Genomic DNA, 19142 nt, shown 5'->3' with positions numbered 1-19142 from the left:
AAGTGAAAAGTGAAAGGGAAGTCGCTCAGTCGTGTCCTACGCTCAGCGACTCCATGGACTGCAGCCCACCAGGCTCCTTCGTCCATGGGATTTTCCAGGCAAGAGTACTGGAGTGGGGTGCCATTGCCTTCTCCAGTGGGGGGGGGGGGGGGGCGGAAACTAGCAAATAACAAAGGACAGACAGTCTTTCCATCTGTTAATCAGATGGCATTCAACCGGATATCTACAAGAGAGTTTTGCAACTCTTAAAATTTATACTCCTGTGAATTTAACTGAGTGAAAAAAAGACAACATGCAACATAAATTGGTCAGATTCAAAAGGGAGGGGTCATTGCCTCTGTCTCTGAGCTCACGCCAATATTTGGTAGACAAACCCCCAAACCATTATCTAACACCAAGTTATAAGCTATTAATGAAAGCTCTTAAGAAAAAGTCCTGATTTCCCTTTGCATTAGGAATACATGTTTTCCCCTTGATTAACCAGTTAGTAGTCTACCCAGCAATGTACTTACCAGTGTACACAGAAGACTCGATACTATCTGACTTTACCGTCCTGATACAAGTACTCAAGCACTTACCCCTCTTTGTCCTTTGGGATGGGGAGTGACTTTATAGCTCTCCACAGATCAAGGGAGTGGCATTCTGCTGAGTTGACTCTGTCCTGAAGCACAATAACAAAACAGGAAAAATCTGGGCCTCACCTCCCTAAAGCAAAAGAATCAGAGGTTATATCTGGTTATTTACTTTATGTACTTGAAATTCCTGATGCCAAGTCCTGGCCACAGTTTGCAGAAATGGAACTGAATGATCCAGAGCCAATGTTGTCCTAGGCATCCTGGGTACACCGGATGAACCCTGTCTAGGATAAAGAATGTTATGCAGAATTTGCAATCTAAGTTTAGCCATTACTTATATTTTAACTTGATTAATTGCAACAGTGAAATGCTAAGATAAATACTGGTGATATGTACTTTAGACTCAGTCTTTTCCCTGCAAAAGAGAAATTATTTTAGGGAGTCACAGCAGCATATTCATTGTTCCTAGATTTCATTCTTAAAAGAGGAGGGGATAAATAAAATAAGGCAATTATGACAACAGCTGCTACACTGAAGAGTCACTTTTAAACATTTTGATCCATTTCTCATTTAGAGAAAATGCTTATTGTTTCCAAATCATACATCACCCGTATTAGTATTCAGTTTTTTCTGTTAATTAATTTATTTATATGTTTTTATTATTTAAAAAAAATTAATTTCCATTGGAGTACAGTTGATACACAATGTTGTGTCAGTTTCAGGTTTACAGCAAAGGGAATCAGTTATACATTTACATATAGCCACTCTTTTTTAGATTCTTTTGCCATATAGGGCAGTACAGAGTACTGAGTAGAGTTCCCTTTGTTATACAGTAAGTCCCCATTAGTTATCTGTTTTATATGTAGTAGTATGTATATGTCTATCCCAGCTTCTCCTCTTTAAAGACTTGAATGCAGATGATTGCCAAAGCATTTGGGAAATATAACAACTGTGTGGAAGGAGCACAATATTTGGCATCAGAAGTCCTGGGTTTAAGTAAAGTTTCACCATGCACTATTAGAGTAATCTTGGGAAAATTATTTAATTTTTTAAACCTTTAATTTCCTCAGTTTAAGATAAGCATAATAATACTTGCCTCACACAGTTGTGGTGGGGAATGGATGAATCTGTATAGAGGCTGTGATGGTGATGATGATGATGCTATTGCTAGACTAGATAAGGTGTCTTGATTTTTGATTTACAATATTGAAATGACTTCCACAGGTACAGAGACTAAACTCCAAAACTGATTGGTAAGACTGAAGCATGGAGAAGCTTCTGGAAAGACAAATCTTTTTTTTTGTTGTTCCCCCTTGATTTTCAATGTAGTTTCACTACACCCTTTAGCCCTACATTCAGAGGGCCTTCTGTATCATTGGGTCTGTTGCTGGCTCACAACACTTACCCTTTGCCTTTTCTGGCTTACTGAAGACGTGGCGCCAAAATGGCATTATTGGCTTTGTTGAGCTCAGCTGCCTTCCTGTAGCTATGAAGATGATAGTATTTGGATGATTTCAAAGCTTATTTTTTACCCCAAAATTAAGGCTTCAAGACAACTATTAGTTCAAGTGTGTTTTTAAAAATCAAAATATGTTTGATATTGAGTCATGGATACCTTGAGAGCCAGGACCACGATTAATGTCTCAAACTCCAGTACTTAGGCATTTACCTTGATTGTACATGCACCTTTGGTGCCCACCAAGGAGGTCTCAGGGCCTTACCAGGCAAGCTGCTAACATAAATGGAAACAAAAATTTTATAGTGTTGGTTGTGTATAAACCTAGCCATTGATCATAGCATCTCATTTTCCATAATTATCAAGAAACTTAAAGTAATTAAAAATGAAAAGACTGGCCTTCAACAGCACCTTCCTTTTTTTTTTTTTCTTCCTAATTTTAGGGTTTATTGTCAATTAGTTGTACTTGAGGCCTTGGAAGAGGGTGTTTGCTATGCCCAGTGCATTTTCTTGGCAAAACTCTATTAGTCTTTGCCCTGCTTCATTTCGTATTCCAAGGCCAAATTTGCCTGTTACTCCAGGTATTTCTTGACTTCCTACTTTTGCATTCCAGTCCCCTATAATGAAAAGGACATCTTTTTTGGGTGTTAGTTCTAAAAGGTTTTGTAGGTCTTCATAGAACCGTTCAACTTCAGCTTCTTCAGCGTTACTGGTTGGGGCATAGACTTGGATTACTGTGATATTGAATGGTTTGCCTTGGAAACGAACAGATCATTCTGTTGTTTTTGAGATTGCATTCAAGTACTGCATTTTGGACTCTTTTGTTGACCACAATGGCTACTCCATTTCTTCTGAGGGATTCCTGCCCGCAGTAGTAGATCTAATGGGCATCTGAGTTAAATTCACCCAGTCCAGTCCATTTTAGTTCGCTGATTCCTAGAATGTCGACATTCACTCTTGCCATCTCCTGTTTGACCACTTCCAATTTGCCTTGATTCATGGACCTGACATTCCAGGTTCCTATGCAATATTGCTCTTTATAGCATCAGACCTTGTTTCTATCACCAGTCACATCCACAACTGGGTATTGTTTTTGCTTTGGCTCCATCCCTTCATTCTTTCTGGAGTTATTTCTCCACTGATCTCCAGTAGCATATCAGGCACCTACCAACCTGGGGAGTTCCTCTTACAGTATCCTATCATTTTGCCTTTTCATACTGTTCATGGGGTTCCCAAGGCAAGAATACTGAAGTGGTTTGCCATTCCCTTCTCCAGTGGACCACGTTCTGTCAGACCTCTCCACCATGACCTGCCCGTCTTGGGTGTCCCCGTGGGCATGGCTTAGTTTCATTGAGTTAGACAAGGCTGGGGTCCTAGTGTGATTAGATTGAATAGTTTTCTGTGATTATGGTTTCAGTGTGTCTGCCCTCTGATGCCCTCTTGGAACACCTACCGTCTTACTTGGGTTTCTCTTACCTTGGACGTGGGGTATCTCTTCACGGCTGCTCCAGCAAAGCGCAGCCACTGCTCCTTACCTTGGATGAGGGGTATCTCCTCACTGTCACCCCTCATGACCTTGAACGTGGAATAGTTCCTCGAGGCTCTCCTGCACCCATGCAGCCACTGCTCCTTGGACGTGGGGTTGCTCCTCCCGGCTGCTGCCCCTGGCCTTGGAAAGTAGTGCTCAAAATTCTCCAAGCCAGGCTTCAGCAATATGTGAACTGTGAACTTCCAGATGTTCAAGCTGGTTTTTTAGAAAAGGCAGAGGAACCAGAGATCAAATTGCCAACATCCGCTGGATCATGGAAAAAACAAGAGAGCTCCAGAAAAACATCTATTTCTGCTTTATTGACTATGCCACAAAGCCTTTGACTGTGTGGATCACAATAAACTGTGGAAAATTCTGAAAGAGATGGGAATACCTGACCACCTGACCTGCCTCTTGAGAAACCTATGTGCAGGTCAGGAAGCAACAATTAGAACTGGACACGGAACAACAGACTGGTTCCAAATAGGAAAAGGAGTACATTAAGGCTGTATATTGTCACCCTGCTTATTTGACTTATATGCAGAGTACATCATGAGAAATGCTGGGCTGGAAGAAGCACAAGCTGGAATCAGGTTTGCTGGGAGAAATATCAATAACCTCAGATATGCAGATGACACCACCCTTATGGCAGAAGGTGAAGAGGAACTCAAAAGCCTCTTGATGAAAGTGAAAGAGGAGAGTGAAAAAGTTGGCTTAAAGCTCAACATTCAGAAAATGAAGATCATGGCATCTGGTCCCATCACTTCATGGGAAATAGATGGGGAAACAGTGGAAACAGTGTCAGACTTTATTTTTGGGGGCTCCAAAATCACGGCAGATGGTGACTGCAGCCATGAAATTAAAAGATGCTTACTCCTTTGAAGAAAAGTTATGACCAATCTAGACAGCATATTGAAAAACAGAGACATTACTTTGCCAACAAAGGTCTGTCTAGTCAAGGCTATGGTTTTTCCAGTGGTCATGTATGGATGTGAGACTTGGGCTGTGAAGAAAACTGAGCGCTGAAGAATTGATGGTTTTGAACTGTGGTGTTGGAGAAGACTCTTGAGAGTCCCTTGGACTGCAAAGAGATCCAACCAGTCCATTCTGAAGATCAGCTCTGAGATTTCTTTTGAAGGAATGATGCTAAAGCTGAAACTCCAGTCCTCTGGCCACCTCATGTGAAGAGTTGACTCATTGGAAAAGACCCTGATGCTGGGAGGGATTAGGGGCAGGAGGAGAAGGGAATGATAGAGGATGAGATAGCTGGATGGCATCACTGGCTCGATGGATGTGAGTCTGAGTGAACTCTGGGAGTTGGACAGGGAGGCCTGGCGTGCTGCGGTATTTGGGGTCGCAAAGAGTCGGACACGACTGAGCGACTGAACCGACTGACTGGCTGAGTCCTTGGAATGGTGAAATCTATCCGGGCCCCTTTTTGAAACAAACCTAGACCCTAAGAAACTGAACTGGTGGATGACAGTGATCTTTAGGAAGTAACTTGGAATTTCTGCTCTGTGGGTACATGGTAGGATTGAACTTCTTGGTCTGTTAGTGGTTGGTTGGGAACATGTGACTGATCATGGTCAGTGAACTATGAACCAAAGTAGCAAGTGTCTTTTCTGGGCTCAGAGGATTTAATTGCTGGTATGATGGCACCCCACTCCAGTACTCTTGCCTGAAAAACCCAGTGGATGGAGGAGCCTGGTGGGCTGCAGTCCGTGGGGTCGCCAAGAGTCAGACACGAGTGAGCGACTTCACTTTCACTTTTCACTTTCATGCATTGGAGAAGGAAATGGCAACCCACTCCAGTGTTCTTGCCTGGAGAATCCCAGGGATGGGGGAGCCTGGTGGGCTGCCGTCTATGGGGTTGCACAGAGTTGGACATGACTGAAGTGACTTAGCAGCAGCAGCAGCAGCAGCAGCAGCAGCAGCATGAGATCCCATAGAACTTTCATTTCTTTCAGTGTGGTAAGGAGAAACTTTCAACATGGCTGTTCCATTAGCTTGATGCTTTGAGTAACTATGATGAGCAGAGCTTAACTCCCAATGGATATATAGCATGAGAGAGAAATAGTCTTTGTCTTATTTCAGAGTTTTGAGATTTAAGGATTTGTTGTTAATGCATCACACCTTGCTTGTAATGACTGATGCACTAGAGGGATGTTTGTTTGCTCTTTCATTGCATTTTTAAATAATCTTCTGAAGTCTCACTTCCCTTCCTTTCTTCCCCTGTTCTGTTCATATTTAAAGTCACAGAATTTCAAAGTTAAAAGAGAGCATAGAATTTACTCAGTTTTAGTCCCAGTTGTAAATTGGACCACCCATTGCAATTTTTTTCTTTCTCCCTCTAAAAAAGTTAACACAGTCACAACTCCTTACTCTTCAACTCCCCCACACAAAAAGCATCAAGAAGCCCCCTGTGCCTCTCTCTCTCTCTCTCTCTCTCTCTCTCTATATATATATATATATATATATATATATATTAATACACGTGTTCTTAAGTGGAGTTAATTCCCTAAGTGCCTTTCATGTTGAGATTGTTTTTCTTTTTGTGAGAATACACCTGCAGAACAGTAGCATTGAAAGGGGAGGTGGAAATTGTACCATGCCTACTTGAGGCCAATTATTTTGCTTGAAATGGGTCTTTTCTCTGTCAACAGTGGTGAATCAGTGATTCACACCTCTGCCATCTAAGGATGAGAGCAAATAGCAGCCACTTTAAATTCCCTTAGATGTCTTTGTAGCTTGATGAAAGTTTTGTGGGAAAGTCTGCAACAGTGAGTTAGAAACTGTTATAACACTTAAGGTGCTATTATATTTTGTAACTGCCTAAGAAGTTTGTAATTAATGGGAAATGTTTACATGGTGACATATGTGGGAACCTTCAAGTTGTGAACTTTCAAAGGCACAAATGTGCATTTGTGTGTCCAATTATGTAAGGTAGTTCAGGTGTCTGGTGTACATTGTCATGTGTGCATTTTCTACAAGCGGTTGTGCTTTTGTATACTTTACTGTACAAAGTACTGAGTACAGTACCTTTACTTCAAGGTCAGGATATCTGGAAGCAAGCATAAAAGCAGTGATGATATAACTGGTTCTACTGTGCTTTTCAAGGTACTGTACCATAAGATTAAATTTTTTTTCTTATTTTTTGTGTTTATTTTTTATGTATTATTTGTGTGAAAAGTATAATAAACCTATTATAGTATGGTACTATGTAGCCAATTGTGTTGGTGGGCTCCTAAGCTAACTTGGTTGAACTTACAAACAAATTGAACTTACCAATGCACTCTGGTAATGGGATTCGTTTGTATCTAGTGGACTTACTGTATTTAGAACAGCAGCGAGGGGTGAAGCAGAAAGAACACTGGTGAGAAATCAGGGTTCATTAGTATTCTGTGCCGAGTAGAACAGTCATCCTTGTTTTGCCTAACACGTGAGGCTGTGGTGAGGATTAGGTTAGATAATAATTGTGGAAGTGCTTTGTAAGTGCTACAGAACTCAGTTATCTAAATCTTTAAAGTGTGCATCTGGCTTTTCTTGCTCATCATGGTATTCCCAGCCACTGCACGGTCTTCTCTATGTCTGCATTGGACTCTGTGCTATTACTTTTTTGTCCCAAACCAATGTAAGTGCAGGGCTTAGCTCCTTCTCTATTCCACAAAATGTCTAGCTCCACTCAGTATTTGTGTGTGTGTGTGTTTGTGTGTATTTAATAGCTTTATTGACTAGCTGAAGAATCACAAGGAGAGATTACATGGCCTCCTACCCAACATTCTGCTATCCTGCTGGTTCTTTTCTTCTTTTTGTTCTTATTTTCTTTCCTTCCATCCTCTTTTAAAAAACCTGAACCTTTCTCTCTTCTGAAGAATTTCGTTTTGCTCCAAACTCAAGTCTCTCTTTTTTGCCCCCAGGCACTTGTAAGAATATTTTTTTCAAACAAATGTTGTCCCCATTCTTATTTAGACACCTTAATACCTAAGTTAACATACTTTTTACTGTAGATATTCATACAATTTTATGTTATTTTATTAGACACACAAATATATTAAAACTATTTTTGAATCTTCTTGACAACTTGCATTTCATCAACTTCTTAGTTCTCTTGTGGATCAGCCCCATTCTTGGTGTGTAGAGAGGGGATAAAATTGATTAACATGATATTTTACCTTGGATATAAGATGGACATTGGAAAATGAAGAAATAATAAATGATTTTTTTGTTGATTCATCATCCTTCAAATCATCATTTAGCACAGGCTGCAGAGTCAGACAGTTCTGGCAGCAAAACCCAGATGGGCTTGCTTATAACCCACATAACTTGGAAAAGCCTTTTTGCCCACTATGTCTCAATTTCCCGGTATATAAAATAGGCTATGAGGATTAAATATGATGAAATTAAATTGAATTCTTCATAATATTTAGAACATAATAAATGACCGATATATGACTTTTTATTATTTTCTCCAGTTTCTTTAGGTTGCTAAACTTGAAGTAGTTCCACAATAAGAGAAATTAAGATCCTATAGAATCAATTACTTTCTACTGGCTAGTAGCCCAAAGTATAGGAATGTCTAACAATTAAAGCTCTGTTTAATAGTTATAACTAAAATTCCTCTCCCAGAATATATGACAGATATAGGTGGATATCTGGGTGTGAAAACACAAGTTTTAGGTGTATACTTCTCACCCACAAGATAAAGCAGCCTGTCTTAATTGCACTTTGTTTGAACTGATAGAGGAAGCAATACCAGCTGGTATTCAGGAGACATGACTATTCATGTGGCCCTGGGTGGTGACCTGAGTTCTTTGAATCTCTGTTTTCATGTCTGAGAGCATTCTCTTTAGTCTCTTCCATCCTTAAAATGACCCAGTGACTTGCAGTGATCCTTTGGTTCCAAAATATGATTCCTATTACTGCTTTGCCCTGAGGAGTGCCAAAGCAGCCTTTTCTGTGTATTTTCTGGAAGTTGGGTTTGGTAGCTTCTTGGCACAAAATTGTCACCTTTGCTGTTAGTGCTCCTGCTGCTGCTGCTAAGTCGTGTCAGTCGTGTCCAACTCTGTGCCACCCCACAGACGGCAGCCCAACAGGCTCCTCTGTCCCTGGGACTCTCCAGGCAAGAACACTGGAGTGGGTTGCCATTTCCTTATCCAATGCATGAAAGTGAAAAGTGAAAGTGAAGTCGCTCAGTTGTGTCCGACTCTTAGCGACCCGAGGGACTATAGCCTACAAGGCTCCTCCGTCCATGGGATTCTCCAGGCAAGAGTACTGGAGTGGGGTGCCATGCTGTTAGTGCTAGTGAACTACAAAAGACATTCTATTTAACCATTATTAAAAAATTGACAGTTAACAAATTATGATAAAACCATAGAATATTATACTTACTGGGAATTAGTGATCATCTGACCCCTTTCCTATGCTCAGTTGAGAAAACTCAGTCTCAGAAAACTGAGGTGACTTCTTTAGGAGCTACAGAAGTAATCTAATAAAAGGCAGGAGTGTAAACACTATTGCAAAATTGAAACAGTGGTTTGGTAATACAGAGGGGGAGGAGATATATTTTGGCTGGAGGGACTGGGGAAAGCATTTGACCTGGCACTGTAGGAAGGATGGGATCTTACTAGAGTATTGGGAAGGCAAGAGTAGATAGTGTGAAGAAAGGGAAGCTAGTGAGGCAGTGTTGAGAACATTGGAGGGAAGATGTGACGGCATCACAGTGGGAGGAGTGCTGGGAAGGGAAGTGACAGCCGGTGTGGAAAATTTGAATAATAAATGATGGAGAGCCACTGAAGGTTTCTGAGGAAAGGAGTCAGGTGTCAGCAGGAAAGAACTCCATAGCATCTCCTTGTTGGTACTCTCACAAACACCTTTGAGTCTGGGCTTTTAGGGACTGGAAGTTTTGGGGCAAGGGGAAGGGACACTAATATCTCAGAATTGGTTGTGGAAGAAACTGATGACTAACTAGGTAAATTAATCTAAAAATGCTGATTCAACTAAGTAAAGAATATAAAGATAATATTATGAACCTATGGTAACCATGAGAATGTGTTTTATAGATATTTCACAATAGGGAGTGTGATTAACCAAGGGCGTTAGCTGCGGTACTTGAGATGCATTGCTGCACTCATGCTCAGGTTACTTTTCCCATGAGCTGCTTTCAGTCGGTGATGACATAGCCCAGAGACTGAAACATTTCATTCACGGGAGAGTCAGGGCTTCTCTGATGACTTGAAGTGTCCCCAGTGGCTCTGCCGATTCCTCTTTAGACTGCACAACAGTCTATGATGTTTCTATCCACCCATCTTCCCTCTCTCCTTCATTCAGGGTCAGACTTGCATTGCTGTTCAGTGACTCTTTCAGCCTTTTCTTGCACAGCTCTCTCTCTTTCCTCTCATGCAGTCATTTTCCTTAATAAAACCCTTGCATATTTAATCTCATTCTAGCACCTAAACTGAATTAAGTAGAATCTAATCTCAGGATTAGAGATTAGAATCTTAAAATCAATCTTAAAGGAAATCAACCCTGAGTATTTGTTGGAAGGACTGACGCTGAAGCTGAAGCTCCAATACTTTGGCCACCTGATGCGAACAGCTGACCCATTGGAAAAGACCCTGATGCTGGGAAAGATTGAAGGCAGAAGGAGAAGTGGGCAATGGAGGATGAGATGGCTGGAAGGCATCAACGATGCAATGGACATGAACTTGGGCAAACTTTGGGAGATGGTGAGGGACAGGGAAGCCTGGCATGCTGCAGTCCATGGGGTCTTGAAGAGTTGGACATGACTTGGTGACTGAACAACAACAATCTCAGAAGCCTTTGTTTTAGCCTTATTGATCCCTGGTCTGGTCATAAGGCAGACTGGACCAGAAAGTGAGGTATGTTGTGTGTAAACATATTCTCCCTCTTGGGAAATAGCCAAAAGCTCTGTACAAGGCGTTGCAGGCCAGCAGCAACATCTTCCAGGATGAAAGACCAGTTATGAAGAAGAATCTTCTTTTGCCATCCTCATTATAATGTGACTGCTGGATTATAATTCAATTAAGTTTTGAAAACCTTTATTACTTGGAATTTTGTTACATATGATGGTCCAATAGTTTTATTTTTCAAATATCTTTATTTTTCTGCAAATATGACACATTTGGCTTTGAGGGTGGAAATTCAAGGACCAATCATCTGGAGAAGAATAGTTCAAATCAGAAGTTAGTAAAGGGAACCATCACAGGGAGAGATTTTGCAAGAAGATGGTAGCTAGCTAACATCCTTCTCAGGAGAACAAACATTCTACAGCAAGAAATTGTAAGACTGAACCTAAGGAGGAATTTGGGCCTTAGGAGGGGAAAAATTCATGGACTAATCTCTGAAAGCAGTGTTTTTTTGAGAAGCCTCAAACCAATGTTTCCAAGATTTAATGTGCACAAGAATCCTCCAGAGAATTTATCAAGACTATAGATTGCAGTGGAGATTCTAATCCAGCAGGTCTGAATTACAGTTACATTTTATTCAGGAATCTGCACTTCTATAAACTCTCTGAGATATTCTGATGCAGAAAATGTCTGTGGGTCATAGTTTGAAACAAACTATCTTAGATGGTTTGTTTATCTAGGATACTTTCATGTTTCAGGATGTACAGAGGCAAAGGAACAGACTTGAATGAGTCTTCCTTAATCAATCTCAGGCTCTGGATATGAACTATTTATGTTTAAAAAATGCACCAGAATACTTGGAATGATTTCAAGTGATTATCTTCTTTCTAAACATTTTCAAGAATGTAAATTGAATAACAATTTTGTGCTAATGGTATTATTCCCTGCCACCCCACTGATTCAGCATCGACCTGACAATTGATTCTCAATCTTCCACTATAGAAATAGAATAATAACCATAGTCATTTCACTGGGTAGTGGTAATGATGAGTGAGTTATGAAAAAACAATTAGGGCAAAGCTTTGCACATTACAAAGCAGGGGCTGGCAAGCTTTCTGTATTTACAAACTTTCTGTAAATATTTTAGGCTTTGTGAGCCATACTGTTTTTGTTAGCAACTACTCAACGCTGTCATTTCAGCTTCAAAGCAGCCACAGACAATCAGTGAAACGGAATGGCTGTGTTCCGGTGAAACTTCATTTACAGATCTAAGTAGTGGGCTGGTTTTGACCTACAGGCAGTAGTTTGCCTACTCTTGCTATAAAGCCTTGATAAATTCCATTCTATTATTATTACTAATATAATGGCTTGTAAGTGATTTTTAATAATTAGCAAGGTAATTGGTTTTTAATTGATAACTGAGTATATATACCATATACACTTTTTCAAAGGAATCTGCTTATAGGAGCAATGAAAAAAAACAACACCACCTGTATTTAAAGGCTGGTATCATTTCAATAGCCTTTAAAGAGTTTCCACTGACAGGATTGCCATCACACTGTTCTGGGCACTTGAGAAAGAAATCTAGGCCAAGTGAAGAGTGGTGACCCCAAAGGCTTTGGAGGAATAAAAGGAGAAATTTGTCTAAATCTTGAATCTCTGACCTTTCTGCTATATTTGAAGGTCTTGTTCTGGGCTTGTGACATGGTTTAATCTCCCAAAGCACAATTTGTAGAAATAACGGCTGTGATGAATGTTTTATAACCAGATATTTATCTATTATGTTGCTCAATATCTATTGACATTGAATTGCTTGTGACATTTTTAAAGTTCAGTTCTAAGCAAATGTCTGTCTCTCCTAACAAGCTGGTATGCTTGCTTTTATCAGATGACAAAGATTACATACTGTTTTGCTTTTTGCCTTGGTTATTAGTTAGTTAGAGCTAAATACAAGGCCCAGTCATTAAAATACTTTTCATCTACTTGGGAAATATACTTTTTTTCCCTTAACACTTGTTTTTTGAAAATGTAAATGATTATCTTTAATGTTATTATATAAGCATTTATTTTGTTGTAAATTCCTTCAAATTTTAGACCTAGCTAAAATATAATCCAAATATTATAAATAAAATTAATCAGATCTTATTTGTGAGAAGAGTATTGTTTTCTATGTAAAGGACCCACAAAAGTAATACATATGTGATTATAAATAGAACTTTAGTATTTTGTTAATAGTAGAGGTTTTTGTAAATAAGTATTATGGGGCAAGGTTATGATATTCAGTTCTGGAGTCAGGCAAACCTGAGTTCCAATTCCAGCTCCATCACAAGATGGATGGCCCTGGGCATGTTACCTGAGTCTCAGTTTCATAGCCTGTAAAATGGGTACAAGAGCTGCACCCATCTCATGCAATTGTCGTGAGAATTAAATGAAATAATATACACAATGTGCACATTGTTATATGATAAGTAGTCTCTCTCTCAATATATATATGGTAAATACATATTATATGTATGGTAATATTATAAATACATCTATCTGTCTATTATGGTATGCTTATTTTTAATTTTACAGCAGTGTCTCTATCAGAATATAGTGAAGTGAAAGTGTTAGTCGCTCACTTGTGTCCAATTCTTTGTGACTCCATGGACTGTAGCCCGCCAGGCTCCTCTGTCCATGGAATTCTCCAGGCAAGAAAACTGGGGTGGGTAGCCATTCCCTTCAGAAGATCTTCCTACCCAGGGATCAAACCCAGGTCTCCCGCATTGCAGGCAAATTCTTTTTTTTTTTTTTTCTTCTTCCAATTTTATTTTATTTTTAAACTTTACATAATTGTATTAGTTTTGCCAAATATCAAAATGAATCCACCACAGGTATACATGTGTTCCCCATCCCGAACCCTCCTCCCTCCTCCCTCCCCATACCATCCCTCTGGGCCGTCCCAGTGCACCAGCCCCAAGCATCCAGCATCGTGCATCGAACCTGGACTGGCAACTCGTTTCCTACATGATATTTTACATGTTTCATTGCCATTCTCCCAAATCTTCCCACCCTCTCCCTCTCCCACAGAGTCCATAAGACTGTTCTATACATCAGTGTCTCTTTTGCTGTCTCGTACACCGGGTTATTGTTACCATCTTTCTAAATTCCATATATATGCGTTAGTATACTGTATTTATGTTTTTCCTTCTGGCTTACTTCACTCTGTATAATAGGCTCCAGTTTCATCCACCTCATTAGAACTGATTCAAATGTATTCTTTTTAATGGCTGAGTAATACTCCATTGTGTATATGTACCACAGCTTTCTTATCCATTCATCTGCTGATGGACATCTAGGTTGCTTCCATGTCTTGGCTATTATAAACAGTGCTGCGATGAACATTGGGGTACACGTGTCTCTTTCCCTTCTGGTTTCCTCAGTGTGTATGCCCAGCAGTGGGGTTGCTGGATCATAAGGCAGTTCTATTTCCAGTTTTTTAAGGAATCTCCACACTGTTCTCCATAGTGGCTGTACTAGTTTGCATTCCCACCAACAGTGTAAGAGGGTTCCCTTTTCTCCACACCCTCTCCAGCATTTATTGCTTGTAGACTTTTGGATCGCAGCCATTCTGACTGGTGTGAAATGGTACCTCATAGTGGTTTTGATTTGCATTTCTCTGATAATGAGTGATGTTGAGCATCTTTTCATGTGTTTGTTAGCCATCTGTATGTCTTTTTTGGAGAAATGTCTATTTAGTTCTTTGGCCCATTTTTTGATTGGGTCATTTATTTTTCTGGAGTTGAGCTGTAGGAGTTGCTTGTATATTTTTGAGATTAGTTGTTTGTCGGTTGCTTCATTTGCTATTATTTTCTCCCATTCTGAAGGCTGTCTTTTCACCTTGCTAATAGTTTCCTTTGATGTGCAGAAGCTTTTAAGGTTAATTAGGTCCCATTTGTTTATTTTTGCTTTTATTTCCAATATTCTGGGAGGTGGGTCATAGAGGATCCTGCTGTGATGTATGTCGGAGAGTGTTTTGCCTATGTTCTCCTCTAGGAGTTTTATAGTTTCTGGTCTTACGTTTAGATCTTTAATCCATTTTGAGTTTATTTTTGTGTATGGTGTTAGAAAGTGGTCCAGTTTCATTCTTTTACAAGTGGTTGACCAGATTTCCCAGCACCACTTGTTAAAGAGATTGTCTTTAATCCATTGTATATTCTTGCCTCCTTTGTCGAAGATAAGGTGTCCATATGTGCGTGGATTTATCTCTGGGCTTTCTATTTTATTCCATTGATCAATATTTCTGTCTTTGTGCCAGTACCATACTGTCTTGATAACTGTGGCTTTGTAGTAGAGCCTGAAGTCAGGTAGGTTGATTCCTCCAGTTCCATTCTTCTTTCTCAAGGTCGCTTTGGCTATTCGAGGTTTTTTGTATTTCCATACAAATTGTGAAATTATTTGTTCTAGCTCTGTGAAGAATACTGTTGGTAGCTTGATAGGGATTGCGTTGAATCTATAAATTGCTTTGGGTAGTATACTCATTTTCACTATATTGATTCTTCCAATCCATGAACATGGTATATTTCTCCATCTATTAGTGTCCTCTTTGATTTCTTTCACCAGTGTTTTATAGTTTTCTATATATAGGTCTTTAGTTTCTTTAGGTAGATATATTCCTAAGTATTTTATTCTTTCCATTGCAATGGTGAATGGAATTGTTTCCTTAATTTCTCTTTCTGTTTTCTCATTATTAGTGTATAGGAATGCAAGGGATTTCTGTGTGTTGATTTTATATCCTGCAACTTTACTGTAGTCATTGATTATTTCTAGTAATTTTCTGGTGGACTCTTTAGGGTTTTCTATGTAGAGGATCATGTCATCTGCAAATAGTGAGAGTTTTACTTCTTCTTTTCCAATTTGGATTCCTTTTATTTCTTTTTCTGCTCTGATTGCTGTGGCCAAAACTTCCAAAACTATGTTGAATAGTAATGGTGAAAGTGGGCACCCTTGTCTTGTTCCTGACTTTAGAGGAAATGCTTTCAATTTTTCACCATTGAGGATAATGTTTGCTGTGGGTTTGTCATATATAGCTTTTATTATGTTGAGGTATGTTCCTTCTATTCCTGCTTTCTGGAGAGTTTTTATCATAAATGGGTGTTGAATTTTGTCAAAGGCTTTCTCTGCATCTATTGAGATAATCATATGGTTTTTATTTTTCAATTTGTTAATGTGGTGTATTACATTGATTGATTTGCGGATATTGAAGAATCCTTGCATCCCTGGGATAAAGCCCACTTGATCGTGATGTATGATCTTTTTAATGTGTTGTTGGATTCTGATTGCTAGAATTTTGTTAAGGATTTTTGCATCTATGTTCATCAGTGATATTGGCCTGTAGTTTTCTTTTTTTGTGGGATCTTTGTCAGGTTTTGGTATTAGGGTGATGGTGGCCTCATAGAATGAGTTTGGAAGTTTACCTTCCTCTGCAATTTTCTGGAAGAGTTTGAGCAGGATAGGTGTTAGCTCTTCTCTAAATTTTTGGTAGAATTCAGCTGTGAAGCCGTCTGGACCGGGGCTTTTGTTTGCTGGAAGATTTTTGATTACAGTTTCAATTTCCATGCTTGTGATGGGTCTGTTAAGATTTTCTATTTCTTCCTGGTCCAGTTTTGGAAAGTTGTACTTTTCTAAGAATTTGTCCATTTCTTCCACGTTGTCCATTTTATTGGCATATAATTGTTGATAGTAGTCTCTTATGATCCTTTGTATTTCTGTGTTGTCTGTTGTGATCTCTCCATTTTCGTTTCTAATTTTGTTGATTTGATTTTTCTCCCTTTGTTTCTTGATGAGTCTGGCTAATGGTTTGTCAATTTTATTTATCCTTTCAAAGAACCAGCTTTTGGTTTTGTTGATTTTTGCTATAGTCTCTTTTGTTTCTTTTGCATTTATTTCTGCTCTAATTTTTAAGATTTCTTTCCTTCTACTAACCCTGGGGTTCTTCATTTCTTCCTTTTCTAGTTGCTTTAGGTGTAGAGTTAGGTTATTTATTTGACTTTTTTCTTGTTTCTTGAGGTGTGCCTGTATTGCTATGAACTTTCCCCTTAGGACTGCTTTTACCGTGTCCCACAGGTTTTGGGTTGTTGTGTTTTCATTTTCATTCGTTTCTATGCAAATTTTGATTTCGTTTTTGATTTCTTCTGTGATTTGTTGGTTATTCAGCAGCGTGTTGTTCAGCCTCCATATGTTGGAATTTTTAATAGTTTTTCTCCTGTAATTGAGATCTAATCTTACTGCATTGTGGTCAGAAAAAATGCTTGGAATGATTTCTATTTTTTTGAATTTACCAAGGCTAGCTTTATGGCCCAGGATGTGATCTATCCTGGAGAAGGTTCCATGTGCGCTTGAGAAAAAGGTGAAATTCATTGTTTTGGGGTGAAATGACCTATAGATATCAATTAGGTCTAACTGGTCTATTGTATCGTTTAAAGTTTGTGTTTCCTTGTTAATTTTCTGTTTAGTTGATCTATCCATAGGTGTGAGTGGGGTATTAAAGTCTCCCACTATTATTGTGTTATTGTTAATTTCTCCTTTCATACTTGTTAGCATTTGTCTCACGTACTGTGGTGCTCCCGTGTTGGGTGCATATATATTTATAATTGTTATATCTTCTTCTTGGATTGATCCTTTGATCATTATGTAGTGACCTTCTTTGTCTCTTTTCACAGCCTTTGTTTTAAAGTCTATTTTATCTGATATGAGTATTGCTACTCCTGCTTTCTTTTGGTCCCTATTTGCATGGAAAATCTTTTTCCAGCCCTTCACTTTCAGTCTGTATGTGTCCCCTGTTTTGAGGTGGGTCTCTTGTAGACAACATATGTAGGGGTCTTGTTTTTGTATCCATTCAGCCAGTCTTTGTCTTTTGGTTGGGGCATTCAACCCATTTACATTTAAGGTAATTACTGATAAGTATGTTCCCGTTGCCATTTACTTTATTGTTTTGGGTTCGAGTTTATACACCGTTTTTGTGTTTCCTGCAGGCAAATTCTTTACTGCCTGAGCCACCAGAGAAGCCCTTCAAAAATATAAGACAAATATAAGAAAAGTGGCTGTTTGCTCAGCTTTTAATGTGAGGCCCTAAAAACCTGTCCGAATGTTGCTGTTTTCTAAGTCTATCCTCTCATTTTTTTTTTCCCTCTGGTATTTTTGAGTGATTCTCCATGAAGCAAATGGAGCCTGACTTAACATTTGAGAACTTTGTGACCAAATAAAGTTTGGCTAAGAGGATTATCAAGAACAACATGCAGAAATTTAAATATTTACACATTGTTTAAATTTTCCAATAATTTAAACCACGGGTGCTTTTCATCCTGTGTAATTCTACTATTTTTCCACATGGCTCTCCTTTATTCAGGCTTGGCAGCACTATTCAGCCAGTGTTACTATATTGATTTTTTTTTTTTTTTTTTGGAGAGTCTGGTGAGTTTGAGGGAAGGATGGATGGCAAAGAAATTTCATGACACAATTTTGGTTTTATACATTTTATACCTAATTCTTCTAACTCTTTCTCTCTCTGTGTTCTTTCCAACTCTAAAATTTAGACTTTAGATTTAATATTTTTTCTTTTAGTTTTTTTTTTTTCTTTAAGAGGTACTGACTGCTATTAAAACTTAAAGCATTATGCTGATAGATTAAAATCACTGAAGTTGGGAGAAAAAGGCCACCACAACAGCAAGAAGCCCCAGGATTTTCAGTAGGAAGGAAACTGGGAAAGTTGATGAGGTTTTGATAGCCCGTGTCTTTAAAGGCTTCAGTATCCTTCGTTTCTGGGTGAAGATGGCATTCCTGGCTCCATTCCACTGCCCAGGCCCAACCAGGCGATACTGATAGGGGTTGCATGGCCCAAAGTAGAGTTTCACAGCCAGTTTAGGATCTTTTAGCAAGAGAGAAAGGATGTCTGGCTTCACACCTATCTCTACAGCGAGCTCGTCCAAGTATTCGATGTGATTGGTCTGCAGTATCTGGCTATTGCTCTCTCCAAACCTTAATGTAGAAAAAAAGACAGTCACAAAATATTCTAAGTTATATAAGAACATTAGGTATTCAATAGCTGCTGAAAGAATGGAGAGAGGAATGAATGAATACATGAGTTTTGAATGACTCTGGTGGCAAGTGTTAGTTTATTTCATCAGGAGACCCACATCTCAAATTGAGAGTAGGATATAAAATAAATAAGCCTGAATTCATGGAAGTTCTAGGAATGTGATGGGATTTATAACCATTATTATTATTTGGTATTTAGCAAGCAGCTACAAATCTTCTGGCAAGTTAAACTAGTCAGGATTGTTGCAAAGATTCACCAGATTACAGATGAAAGTGTAGCTCGGTGTCTTGCACAGAAGAGATGCTTAATATTTTCTTATTAAATTATTAAAGTATCTGGCACTCTGGTTGGCATATAATAGATGAATTAGAACTTGAAAGTGAGATAATCCCTACATGTGATGTAAGGCCCCCGAGTAAACCTTCCAATATACTTAATCACTTATGGAATTTTGTGGATTCCTTATGGAATGGATTCTTAATGGATCCTTAAGATCACTTATGGATTCTACTGTGTCACAAAGTATAAATCCTCGACTTTCATTCCATATCAACTCCTTTCTAATTTGCTTTGATGGGAGTTCCCCCAGCTAACTTTCCAGAGATACTCAGGCTACCACCTGAGTGTGTGAGAAGATATA

At 39.0% G+C, this 19142-nt stretch overlaps 2 protein-coding genes across 8 annotated transcripts in view; both read right to left on the bottom strand.

Moving 5' to 3' along the window:
* The window catches only part of FMO1 (flavin containing dimethylaniline monoxygenase 1), a 47427-nt gene extending 38346 nt beyond the window's left edge, over positions 1 to 9081 (bottom strand). The window contains exons 1-3 of one of the 6 annotated variants that reach the window (XM_070768145.1): positions 8948 to 9081; positions 745 to 3775; positions 579 to 661 (exon numbers count right to left, since the gene is read on the bottom strand). The gene's annotated coding sequence lies outside the window, so the exon portion shown is untranslated. Of the gene's footprint in view, positions 1 to 512; positions 3776 to 8947 lie in introns of all 6 variants that reach the window. The other 5 variants (XM_070768146.1, XM_070768147.1, XM_070768148.1 and 2 more) reach the window with 5 other exon arrangements.
* An 8427-nt stretch (positions 9082 to 17508) lies between these two features.
* Positions 17509 to 19142, bottom strand: part of FMO2 (flavin containing dimethylaniline monoxygenase 2) — a 41604-nt gene continuing 39970 nt past the window's right edge. For both annotated transcript variants that reach the window (XM_070768141.1, XM_070768142.1), the window contains exon 9: positions 17509 to 18441. In XM_070768141.1, the coding sequence (XP_070624242.1) occupies positions 18096 to 18441 (346 nt within the window). In that variant the 3' untranslated portion in view covers positions 17509 to 18095. The remainder of the gene's footprint in view (positions 18442 to 19142) is intronic.

This window comes from Bos indicus, chromosome 16 (genome assembly GCF_029378745.1).
Source record: "Bos indicus isolate NIAB-ARS_2022 breed Sahiwal x Tharparkar chromosome 16, NIAB-ARS_B.indTharparkar_mat_pri_1.0, whole genome shotgun sequence".
Classification (NCBI taxonomy): Eukaryota; Metazoa; Chordata; class Mammalia; order Artiodactyla; family Bovidae; genus Bos; species Bos indicus.
Note: the sequence above shows the minus strand (reverse complement) of the source record. Positions and strands in the feature narration are given on the sequence as shown.